At 43.0% G+C, this 12,926-nt stretch overlaps 1 protein-coding gene across 1 annotated transcript; it reads right to left on the bottom strand.

Moving 5' to 3' along the window:
- Positions 1-789: 789 nt before the first annotated feature.
- Positions 790-11,288, bottom strand: pck1 (phosphoenolpyruvate carboxykinase 1 (soluble)). The gene is made up of 9 exons (XM_028576499.1): positions 11,065-11,288; positions 8,790-8,974; positions 6,518-6,721; positions 5,350-5,537; positions 3,782-3,944; positions 2,827-3,051; positions 2,125-2,256; positions 1,911-2,006; positions 790-1,247 (listed from the first exon to the last, which is right to left on the bottom strand). Exons 1-9 carry the CDS (start codon positions 11,286-11,288, stop codon positions 790-792), a joined length of 1,875 nt encoding a protein of 624 aa, XP_028432300.1.
- Positions 11,289-12,926: the final 1,638 nt, after the last annotated feature.

The following is a 12,926-nucleotide window of genomic DNA, read 5'->3' as shown; positions in this document are numbered from 1 at the left end:
TTCAGATCAGCAGTCGTGACTCGGTACCAACCCGACATCATACTGACGATGAGCACAGTGAGAAAAGTTTAACAATTTCTACAAGTTCATATAATTCATCCCATCATCGCCAGCCCAATTTGAGCAGAAGCATTTTCAGAATAATTATCTGGGGAAAAAAGGGTAGGGCTGCACAATTAATCAAAATGTTTTATCACAATCACGATTTTGGCTTCCCACGATCAAAGTCACATGATCAACCGATATTTAAAACGCGTCATTCAGTTCATAGACTGCTCCGTATTAAAGGTTTTTTTTTCCAAAGCTCCGTGAACCTGTGGTTAAAAACGACAATCGTGATAATTGATCGTGATCTCAATATTGATCAAAATAATCGTGATTATCATTTTGGCCATAATCATGCAGCCCAAAAAAATCTAATGAAAAAAAACAAACAAGTGGAATTATCAGAGGAGAATCGTTCCTCTTTTGTGAAGTTGTAAGGCTCCACCGCTATGAAAGAAATTCTTTATGAAAGTCAGAGTTCTTCAGTATATCTTTTTAAAGGTCCCATGGCATGAAAATGTCACTTTATGAGGTTTTTTAACATTAATATGAGTTCCCCCAGCCTGCCTATGGTCCCCCAGTGTTAGGGGACCACTAAGGTCTGTATAAAAGAGAATTCAGATACAGTATTAGGGAACCACTAAGGCCTACATAAAAGAGACTTCAGATACAGTATTAGGGGACCACTAAGGCCTATATAAAAGCATCCAAAGAAAACCATGTCATGGGACCTTCAACCCCTCTTTACATCTGATCCACTCTCTGCTGCAGGAGCTCCAGCTGCCGGGCCACCTCGCTGGGCAGGTCGTCATTCACCTGCACGGTAAGGTACCTCCTCACCTCCTCCACCTCCCTCTGCCAGAACTCCTGATCCAGGGAGAACAGCTCTGTGAGGTTCACGGTCTCCTGCAGCCCCTGCAGGTTCAGGGAATCACCGTATGGCAGGTAGCCCACGGCAGAGGGCATGGCGCCGGCCTCACCGTTCACCCGCCTGAACATCCAGTCCAGCACGCGGATGTTGTCGCCGAAACCGGGCCATAGGAATCCGGCGGTGGGGCTCTTGCGGAACCAGTTGACGTGAAAGATCTTGGGGAGCTTGGCACCGGGGCGCTCGGCCATGCTCAGCCAGTGAGAGAGGTACTGGCCGAAGTTGTAGCCAAAGAAGGGCCGCATGGCGAAGGGGTCGTGCATGATCATCTTACCTGCAGAAAAGAAGGGGGACAAAGAAGAGAGAACATTTTTAGTCATCTCCTGGGACATAAATCCATCTGTACGTACTGTACATCTACAGTACGTAACACAGAATACGTGAGAGACTTGCTGCGTCATTCATCAGAAGCTTCAGCTTTTATAAAACTCCGTGCAACAAGGCCCCAACAAATGAAATGGAGCTCAGCATAAGTTCTTACAGGAAGACTTCATATTCCCTTTTTCATCACTCCTAATTGATCAGCTTTTTCGTGGCATTTCAATTGTCAGTAGTCAATCAGATTCAGCTGTTTCATTGTTAGTTAAACCAATCAGATTCGGCCATTTGTCACAAACCAATCACAGCATGACATCCTGTTTTAAAGGCCTCCTACCAGTGTCTGGGGGATATGTTTGGGTTTCACTAACCCTTTATGACATATGGATTCGATGGAGTCTAATCTCCAGAGACTTTGTACATTTCTTATTTCATGTTTTGTCTGTACAATAAATATGTTATATTTGCAAGGAAGTCTCTCCTGATTGAAATGCTGAATGCAAAATATGTCGACTCTAGCTCAGAGGCTGAGCATCTGTGCCTGAGGGTGAGGACACTCCCTTAAAATCCATTTATTTAAACAAACAGTATTTTGTGTTCAGACAGATTAGATACTGACCTTTGTGTTCAGCTGCAGCGGTGGCCTCCGACCTCATGGCTGCTCCAACAAACACACCGTGCTGCCAGCTGAAAGCCTCGTATACCAGAGGGACACCTGAACGCAAGCAGAGCCAGAAGTCATTTTTTATTTTACTTATGTGATCCCACTGCATGCTGTCTCTATCCTCTCCTCTCATTCTACCAGGTTGTCCCTGCAGGTCCTGCATGCTCACCTTCTGGCCTGCGGCCTCCGAATATGATGGCCTCGATTGGGACTCCCTCTGGGGATTCCCACAGCGGATCGATGATCGGACACTGACCGGCTGGAGTGCAGAAACGAGAGTTGGGGTGAGCACAGGGTTCGCCTGGAGAGAGAGAGAGAGGGAGGGATGGAGAGGGAGGGAGAGAGAGACAGAGAATGTTTAGTATCTGCATTTATATCATAATTATCCTGTTTTACTAGTATTATTATATCAGATGTATTTACTCCTTGTCGTTGTTTATATGCATGCTTGTTCTTATGCTTTGGCAACACAGATGTTTTTTTGTCATGCCAATAAAGCAACATGAAATTGAAAATTGAAATTGAGAGAGAATGTTAAGCTTTATTTCAGAAGATCTTTTCCTTACCCTTAATTCTGATTTTCTCTAGTTTTTAGTCATGTGTTGCTCTTTTAAACACACCTCTGATCACCTTGCTAATGAAATGTTCTCTCTTTAATAAACGTGTTCAATAAATCAGTTATTGTTCAGTAAAAGTGCTCCGAGGGGATCGAGTCCCGCGTGTCACCCAACCGTCACTTGGCTTTAGAAAGTGGGCGTGTGTGTTTACGCGAAGTCACGTTGGTTTTTGACATCCTGTTTTCTGGTGTTGTTAGCCTTGAGTGGACTTTCCTTTTCTAACCTCTTTATGAAATGAGTATAGAAGGTCTTACCGTCCTGCGAGCTCCAGGGCTGGTTCTTCCAGGAGGTGATGCTGACTCCAGCGGGCAGCGATTGGTCCATTCCTTCCCAGTACACTCCCCCGTCACTGGTCTCGGCAATGTTGGTGAAAATGGTGTTCTTCACGATGGTCTCCATGGCGTTGGGGTTGGTGTTGACCGAGGTGCCGGGCGCGACTCCGAAAAAGCCATTCTCAGGGTTGATTGCACGCAGGTTGCCTGTAGCGACAGGGACAGGCAACAAAGAAGAGGAAAATGTAAATAAATGAAAAATAGATTTATTGTATTATAATAATATTTCTATTAAATATTGGGTAACATTTTACTTGAAGGTAACACATGAACTCTAAAGGCCTTTTTATGCTTCTGCATACAAACACACACACACACACACACACACACACACACACAGACACACACACACACACACACACACACACACACACACACACAGATACACAGACACACACAGACACACAGACACACGCACCTAGGCTACGGCGAAAGCTGTGCGTGGAGCCTCCACAGAACCATAAAACGCTCTTAACCATAACTCTAACCATAACTTGTCATGACAAAAACCGAATGTCACTTACTAAAAGATGCATTATGTCATAAATGTTTATGACACGTCCATGACAGTGTCATAAACGTCACTCTTATGTAGCTACCTTCATGTAAAGTGTAACCTAAATATAGTTGTAATTTGAAGTTAATATAAGTATTTTACTGGAATTGTATTTATTAACCATAATGTGTTGTATGTAATTTTATCTTGTGATTTTATACCTGTCATTATTTTAAAGGCTGCCTGTTTTACATCTGGCTGGGGGACTACCGATGAAAATTAGCCCTTTCGAGCTAACTCGGGAACATTTACATTGTTTCAATGTTGATTAATGTTCACTGGAAAAATTGAATGCTCCCGATGTTAAATTGAGTCCCTCACCTTGGTGGTCAAACTTCATCCAGGCGATATCGTCTCCCACGCACTCAACCTTCCAGCCGGGCAGCGTGGGACACAGCATGGCCAGGTTGGTCTTCCCACAGGCGCTGGGGAACGCTGCCGCCATGTACTTCTTCTCCCCCGCAGGGTTGGTCACGCCCAGGATCTGAGCATGAGACAAACATTTGGCTTGGTCAGGGTGGTGATGATGGTGATGGAGTAGTGGATATGACACATTACTTTGGTGTGGGAGACCTGGGTTCAATTCCCACTGTGATACATCAACTAATGTGTCCCTGAGCAAGACACTTAACCCCTAGTTGCTCCAGAGGTGTGTTACCTCTGACGTATATCCCCTTGACGCCTGAATTTATTCACAATTATATAAACAAAATATTATGTTTGTTTCTGGCTCCAAGTTGATGCTAAATTAAGTTGAGATTGTTAATTTGTCTATAGCATATGGTAATAGATATAAATTTAGGTATGATGCAAATTAGCGACAACAGGCATTCATGGTAAAATTCTTTACAAAATGGTAAAATTAATAAAACACAGTAGATTTCATTCATGTCACAAAGTTGTTAGAACTTCTAAACTGTAAATGACAAATACATGGATCTTGACAACGGCAAGAAAGAAAACACTCTCCTACTCCCTAACATTGACAGTAGTTTCTTTAGGGTTAGGGGTAGGGTTAGGTTTAGGGTTAATTTTGCTTACGTGAAACGGATATATCTCCCACTCCGACCGGTCCTACGAGAAACCAGTGCATGTAAAAGGTTCCGAAGTATGTATCGCATGTAAACAAACCGGCATTGGGGGGAATACACCCACGCTATCTTGCCTGCAGTCGGAATGGAAGGGGTTTGATGCAGATTAGCGACAGTCGGCGTTAAGGGGATATAGCAATTGTATGTTGATTTGGATAAAACCATCAGCTAAATGACATGAAATGAAATGTTGTGGAGAGTCCCCATGATATATTATTATTATATATATATATGTTATATGTAGGCTATGATATTTTGGGTAACACTTTACTTGAAGGTATCGACATTATCGTGACATGACATTGTCATAACTATGACATCACACTGTCATGAACGTGTCATAAACATAAACAAGTCATGAATGTATATGAATTCTGTCATTAAGTGTCGATTTTTGTCATGACAAGCTGTGATTAAATTTGTCTTGATTATGACAAGTTGACATTAATCAAAGTGACATTACCAGAAGTTGTCTTGGTCATGACAAGTTGACATTACATTTGTTTGGGATGTCTTTTTAATGACAACTGGACATAATATCATCCTGTTTAATGTCCAGTTACAAAGACATCCCAAACAAATGTAATGTCACTTTGATTAATGTCAAGTTGTCATAATCAAGACACCCCCAAACAATGTCAACTTGTCATGACAAAAACCGAATGACACTTAATGACAGAAGTCATACACATTCATGACTAGTTTATAAGGTTAATTACACGTTCATGACAGTGTCATGTCATAGTTATGTCGATACCTTCAAGTGTTACTCAACATGGTTTTCTTGTCGTTCTTTACCAGCATGTGCTCTGCCAGCCAGCCCTCCTCCTTGGCGATACGAGAGGCAATGCGCAGAGCGAAGCACTTCTTGCCCAGCAGGGAGTTTCCTCCGTAGCCGCTACCGAACGACACGATCTGCCGGCCGTCTGGGATGTGGGCCACTAGGGTCTGCTCGGGGTTACAGGGCCAGTTGTTCACCAAGGGCTCTGAAAGACAAAATGGGTTTATGTAAATCAGTGGACAGCATGAGTTTGGAGGATAGAAGGCAATGTCACTAAATTACAACTGAATATATAGTACTCAGTAGCACCTGGCTGGTCATTATAATGATTGTTGCATTAGTATTTGTAGTAACAGACCCAAACGGAGTCTGCAGATTTTTTGTTCAGTTTTCAGCGGTGATGCAGAATGAAAATCTGCGGAAATTAGCGGACTATGTTTTTGGCTTTATGTAGAGAGCGAAGGGTTGGCTTCTCGGGCTCCAGCCCCAAATGTTTTCCCAAAAGCCCCAAATCTTTTAGGATTTTAAAGTAATGTACCCTCAAGAGTGGCAAATTAACAGAGCAAAAGTTCTACTGGGGGAATATCGCCATCGATTCTGTGAAAATAGGTTTCAAGATGCTGTTAACACCAAATCCCTATTCTATACCTACATTATGTAACTTAAAAATAGAATTATCAGATCATCAATTATCAAATGTCTTGAAAAATAGTACATATAGCCGTTAAATGGAGCCTGCCCACCATAGGTTAGGGCCGAGTCGACGAAGGTTTACAAGGTCTGGCTCCACCCCTGATTCTGAGTTTTAATTATATTTTAATTGTTTAAAATTCTGCTGCAGAGTCCGTGTGCCACTGCTTATGACAGCATCACAATCAGTCGTAGTAGAATCAGTAGTAATGCTAGTCACTGTGATTTCACCATTTATTAAAACTAGTATCAGTGGCAGCAGTGGGTTAGGGTTACTAAAAGAGTAAAGTACATATCAGCGCTAATAGTGGTTGTAATGCTCACATTGCCTTCCAGGCAGCTAACCCCAACCTTAACCCTAAACATAACCATTGCCGCGCTGCCTGGAAGGCAACGTTGGGGGCTTAAAACACCAAACACCGGCTGTAATACTAGAAGTGCAACAGAAGTACCAGTAGTATATGACAGAAAACGAGATGATGTGTGTTGACGTACTTTTGAGCGGCAGAGGACAGCCGACGGAGTGCAGACAGCGGACAAACTCTCCTGTCCCCAGAGCGGACAGCACAGCCGTCCCCATGCGGGTCATCACCCTCATACTGGCCACCACGTAGGGAGAGTCTGTCAGCTGCACTCCCATCTTAGACAGGGGGGAGCCCACCGGACCCATGCTGAAGGGAATCACGTACATGGTACGGCCTGAGGAGAGAGAGTCAGAGAAGCTGTGTATTATTAAACCACCCAGAGCTCTCAGGTCGTATGGGTCCAGTCTGCTAAACACAGAGACACAGCATTCATGAAAATTGAAAATTGAGCGGAAGTACGTAGGAGGGCGTAGATTCTCAATGAAGGCATCAAAACTATGAATGAACACATATGGAATTATGTACTTAACAAAAAAAGTGTGAAATAACTGAAAACATGTCTTATATTTTAGATTCTTCAAAGTAGCCACCCTTTGCTTTTTTATTAATAAGGGAAATAATTCCACTAATGAACCCTGACAAAGCACACCTGTGAAGGTAAAACCATTTCAGGTGACTACCTCATGAAGCTCATTGAGAGAACACCAAGGGTTTGCAGAGTTATCAAAAAAAGCAAAGGGTGGCTACTTTGAAGAATCTAAAATATAAGACATGTTTTCAGTTATTTCACACTTTTTTGTTAAGTACATAATTCCATATGTGTTCATTCATAGTTTTGATGCCTTCAGTGAGAATCTACAATGTAAATAGTCATGAAAATAAAAAGGAAACGCATTGAATGAGAAGGTGTGTCCAAACTTTTGGCCTGTACTGTACGTAGGAGGGCGGAGCCAGGCTACTGTGTTAATGTGACGAATTAATAATAAAATGTTGTTATAACTGATTATTGCTGAAACAGGGGTCACCCAGGCAACACAAGATCTTATTCATAATATCATTTTTCTCAGTTTTGATTCTATTGCATTGTTCACCCTGTTTGGATAAAATTGTCTGGATTACATGTGTCAAACTCGAGGCCCGCGGGCAAAATCCGGCCCCTTGCTAATTCTGATCCGGCCCGCATATCAATCTTGGTTCACAATATATTTTCGGCCCACCTAGTTTTGGTGCGCCAAACCAAAAACATGGGAAACTGTTCTTCAACTTGCAATTACGCGACACTTAAAGCAGAATTTGGTAAATTTGCCGACTTTGAGACCCCCCCAGAAGAAGCAGAGAGTTTAATATTCAGGCTGAGAAAGAGTTTGTTTTGGGTCAGCTGGGTGGAAGCATACTGAGAAAATGTAATCATTGTTTTGCTCGATTTGCTAAATTCTAGGATGGCTTTGGAACTTTTTTGGTCACTTTTTCAGAGCTTTATGTGGACCAAACTGTAAGAGAGAAGACTATATGAGACATGCAATCACTGAGTCAAAGATATTTACTTTTTGATGAAATAAAAGCATATCAATAAACTCTACATAAAACACTTAAGCGGGGACAACAGAGAATCCACTTGATGCGGAAGCTAAATTCTTTCAATGTGTCGCAGAGGATCTTATGTAACTTTTATTATTGATTTATTGAAAGCCTTTTAACATTTTCTTTTATCTGCTGGTTTTATGGATTGTCTGTGCGGGACAAGAATAGACTAAGCAGTATTGTCAAAATCAGACCTGAGCTCCCTTTGGAAAAAACGGGTGCTCCAGAAGGCTAGACAGGTTATGAGTTATCCTGGCCGTGTTCTTAGTCAGGAATTCTGCCTAATGCCCTCAGGACGACGCTACCTTGCCCCCCCAAGGAAAACTAACAGATATGCCAATTCTTTTATTCCCTCAGCCATTAAATTCTTAAATATTGTTGACAGCGGCAACTAAATATGCACCAGGCATTCAAAACCTTTGTATCATTACTTATTTAGTATTTACTTTCGTATTATTATTATTTATTTAATATGCTACTATCTTGAGAGTTGGTTGCTGCTTAATCAGTATTGTGGCCTGCGTATGTGTATTTCTTGCTTGATTTTGATTCCCATTTATGCAATATGATGTCATTGACAGTGTTTCTCTGTTTGTCTGTATGCCTGATTAAGTGTTGTCTTGTCTTGTTGATACGACTGGTAGGCTAAAATCAGAATTGCCCTATGGGGATAAATAAAGTTGTTTTGAATTTGAATTGAATACATGTCTGGCCTTGGTGCGATTCTCTTTTTCCAGTGTGGCCCAAGGTGCAATTGAGTTTGACACCCCTGGTCTAGACAGAATAGGCTAAATTGAGTACCACATGGTTCTCTGTGGTACCTTTCATGCAGCCGGGGAACCGTTGATCCATCGCCTTGTCAAATTCTTCCGGGGACATCCAGCGGCCGAGCTGGCTAACTCCGCCCCCCAGCGGCGTGGGCACGGTGTCCCTCTTGTCCCGGGTCACAATCACAGTCTTACTCTCCACACGGGCCACATCCCTCGGGTCGGTCCTGGCCAACCAGCTGCAGGAGGGAGAGGAGAGGAGGAGGGATGGAATGGAGGTAAGAAGTGAAAGAGGGAGAGGAGGAAGGGAGGAGAAGGATTGAAGGGGAAATTTATTGCATTTTAGATTTTCTTCTTTTTTTTGCACAGTAATGGAACAAGTTTGTTATCAGAAAACAAGTTGATAGAGGCTGCAGGATCTTTGTTTGTTGAACTCGCGCCTGTTTAACCTGAAGCAATGCTCACTGATCATGTCTGTTTGTTGTCTGCTGCTACGCCGGTGAACTCTGACCGAATGAACTGGACTTACTGGTCCAGCCCGGTCTCCCAGAACTCTGTGAAATGATCACGAACTATTAACGGATTACGTGGTGGTGGCACGAATGTGTGAAAACTCTGAGTGGCCACCACGGAAAACAATGCCAATATAAAGTCAATGAGAAGATGACGTAGCATTAAGAGCGACTACAGTAGCGAGTAGTACGAAAGCCCGAAAATCTGCATATTGTTCTTCTTTATCTAAACCCAACTGTCCAGTTCTTCTTTATCTAAACCCAACTGTCCCGTTCTTCTTTATCTAAACCCAACTGTCCCGTTCTTCTTTACCTAAACCCAACTGTCCCGTTCTTCTTTACCTAAACCCAACTGTCCCGTTCCTCTTTATCTAAACCCATTTGTCCCGTTCTTCTTTCTCTAAACCCAACTGTCCCGTTCTTCTTTATCTAAACCCAACTGTCCCGTTCTTCTTTATCTAAACCCATCTTTATCTAAACCCAACTTTCCCGTTCTTCTTTATCTAAACCCAACTGTCCCGTTCTTCTTTATCTAAACCCATCTTTATCTAAACCCAACTTTCCCGTTCTTCTTTATCTAAACCCAACTGTCCAGTTCTTCTTTATCTAAACCCAACTGTCCAGTTCTTCTTTACCTAAACCCAACTGTCCTGTTCTTCTTTACCTAAACCCAACTGTCCCGTTCTTCTTTACCTAAACCCAACTGTCCCGTTCTTCTTTATCTAAACCTAACTGTCCCGTTCTTCTTTACCTAAACCCAACTGTCCCGTTCTTCTTTACCTAAACCCAACTGTCCCGTTCTTCTTTATCTAAACCCAACTGTCCCGTTCTTCTTTACCTAAACCCAACTGTCCCGTTCTTCTTTACCTAAACCCAACAAATTATTTCTGAGATTATTTCTGTCAAATAGTTATATAAAAATAAATTATATAAAGTTATATGAATGTCGAGCCTCTTCCTTATTTCACCAGTAAATTGCTGTTAAACGACAAAAACAACCACTGGATGGGAAGAGGGTATTTTACAATAACTTTGAATGCAACACGAGGCTGGCGAGGCGAGTTTCAAGTGAACGCACCGTCTGTGTTGTTTTTCAGACAATGGCAGTTACATACTGTCGTACGTCTCGCTGTTGGATCCTCTCCACTGAAATACAAACAAACTTTTACACCTTTTAGCTGTCAGCATTTTAACCGTGTTTACTCCGGCTACTAGCTAACGGTAGGCTAATGGTAGGCTAACGTTAGCTGCTGCCAGGTGTAGTGTTAACTAGTGTCCCGTGCAGCGATGTTTCGGTTGCCTCTAACGTCCGTTTAGGAGCATCGAGAGAAGAGCAGGCATTTCAGTGCCACCAAAATCTGCGTTGCTGTTCGGTTCGGTAGATACCGGTCGTTAAGGCACCGGGTCTTGGTACCCAACCCTAGTAACAGCTGAATATTCTGTCTCAGGATGGAAAAGTAGAGACGATTGTAGACAAAAATGAAGAGAGATTTTATCTTAGTTTTTATTTTATGCAAAACGTTTCAGTCTCGTCTTTTTTCGTCAACAATAATGCTGTTAGTTTAGTCTTAGTCAGCGTTTTGGGACATTGGTGCAGACTCGCCTCGTCTCGTCTTAGTCACGGGACAAATTAACACTAGCCAATTGCTTTGGGTTACAGACTGGGAGTCAGGTCATCAGTAAACATTTCTTTCATCTCACCCAGGTCATACTTTTACTTTGTGGCTCACACCAAAAAAAACAATATTTTGAACAGTTGTCCTATGATATAACACTACTGTGACTCCAGAAACCGTGAACGGCCCCGGCCGACCTACCAGTTCTCATATTTGGTAAGCTTCTTGATCATCCCCTGCTCCTCCAGCTGAGTCAGGATGGCTCGGTTCTCCTCGTCAGAGCCGTCGCAGATGTGGAGGCATTCGGGCTGGCACAGACTCACGTTGGCATCCACAAACTGCTTGATGGCCGGGCTGAGGGCACTCAGATCGCCCTGCAGGATCCTGGGACCGTTCTGTTTCTGGGACGGGAGCTGAGGAGGCATGATGGCGGAGGAGTCTGGAGGAGAGCGAGCCAATGGACGGAGAAAGACACGAGAGGAAGTCTAGGAGTGGACCGGCCTAGAGAGAAGACTTAGCTGTGGGGAGTCAAAGAAAGGTAGAAGTATGAATGGACAAAAAGAGGGCACGATAGAAAAGCAGGTGAGGAGAGAGAATTAGCATGAGGGGTGAAGAAGTGTGTGGAAGAGGGCAATAAAGGGGAGGAAGAAGAGGCAAAGAAAGGAGGGAATAAATCAGAGATAAGAGTAAAAAAGAGAGGAGGGTAAAGTGATGGGGATTAAAGAGAGAAAGATTAGAACACTGTCAATATAATAATGACTCATTTTAAAAATCTCCTTCAGTTGACATAATTTTCCGTTAGATTTCCATAGTTCAGAGATCTTCAACAGGTGGTCCGGGACCCCTAGGGGGTCCTCAGAGTCATTGCAGGGGGGCCTCCAAATTGTTTATTTTTGAAAGTTTTTTCAAACATTAAATTGTCTTAACAAGAATCCAACATATTATTAGAAAATATAAATCCCCTGTGCTTACTGGCCTATCAGAGTAAGGTAGTCATTAAGGTAGCCATCCACAGATACAGTTAATAAGGTTTCACTGTGCCACAGGTATATTTAACATTAAAAGATGATACATAATGTCATGCCAACAATTATTATTTCAATAACGTAGTAGATATGCAAAAATAGGTGTGTATAAAGGCTTTAGGCCACCCAACACACTTTTGTAGGCCCAGTTTAATATGCAACTTAATTGTATGCAGTAGGGGGTCAAAAACGTTGAAGACCCCTGCCTGCCCTAGTTCATACAATTTTGCACAAGCAGCACTTCCTTCAAATGTGTGCTTCTTGTGCAAAATTGCTCACATTTGAAGGAAGTGCTGCAGCCTCCAGCTCAGACAGACTGTGGGTGATGTGACATCATTCATTCATAGCCTCCATATGCCTCCTCCCATGCTGAGTTGCAGTGAAAAGAAAGAGCATCAGCTTACCTTCAGTAGTTAGTGTGGAGCAGAGAGCCTTTAGCTTGGCCTCATCAGTCGAGGGGTCTCTGTTGGCTGTTTTCAGAAGAGCCGAGAACTGTTTCTCCTTCTGGGTCAGTTGTATCTGCTGTGAAAGGGTTGGCTCCTTTTATACCCTGGGACGTCCCAAAAGAGGAGGGGGGAGGCGGAGGAGGAGGAGGAGGGTGTGTCTGAGGAGGCTTGGGGGAGGCTTGTCCTCTGAGTTTTTTGCATGAACCTGTTGTTCCCTGCAGATATGAAAAACACAGTGTTACAGTCCGGTCCGATGAATGATTAATCAGCAGCGAGAGGTAACGTAGTCTCGGTGTAACCGGTTCCATCTGCCCCCAGCTGATAGCTGATAGCTGGAAGTTGGCTCAAATCCCCAAAAGAGAGAGAGAGAGAGAGAGAGAGAGACAGTTTTGTCCTCACTACTACTGGCACTATCTCTCTCTCTCTCTGACACACTCATTCCTGAAAAGGGAAAGCCAAGGGTCATAATGTCTGGGTGTGTGTACAGTTAGTCATTTTCTTTTTGTTTCAAACGTCAGTGCAACACTATCCAAGTTTCCATCCACTTGTCAATCGAATTATCTGAAGTTCGGTAAAAAAAACTCATGCGGAT

Source organism: Perca flavescens, chromosome 4, assembly GCF_004354835.1.
Source record: "Perca flavescens isolate YP-PL-M2 chromosome 4, PFLA_1.0, whole genome shotgun sequence".
Lineage (NCBI taxonomy): Eukaryota > Metazoa > Chordata > Actinopteri > Perciformes > Percidae > Perca > Perca flavescens.
This window is presented reverse-complemented; position numbering and strand designations above follow the sequence as displayed.

Bases quoted from the DNA above. Each gene is read 5' to 3' on its own strand.
- pck1 (XM_028576499.1), bottom strand. From the start codon at position 11,288: ATGCCTCCTCAGCTCCCGTCCCAGAAACAGAACGGTCCCAGGATCCTG. The intron at 3,052-3,781 runs GTGAGGGACTCA...CTGTCGCTACAG, and splicing joins GATGAAGTTTGACCACCAAG to GCAACCTGCGTGCAATCAAC. The intron at 2,007-2,124 runs GTGAGCATGCAG...GCTTGCGTTCAG, and splicing joins CGGAGGCCGCAGGCCAGAAG to GTGTCCCTCTGGTATACGAG.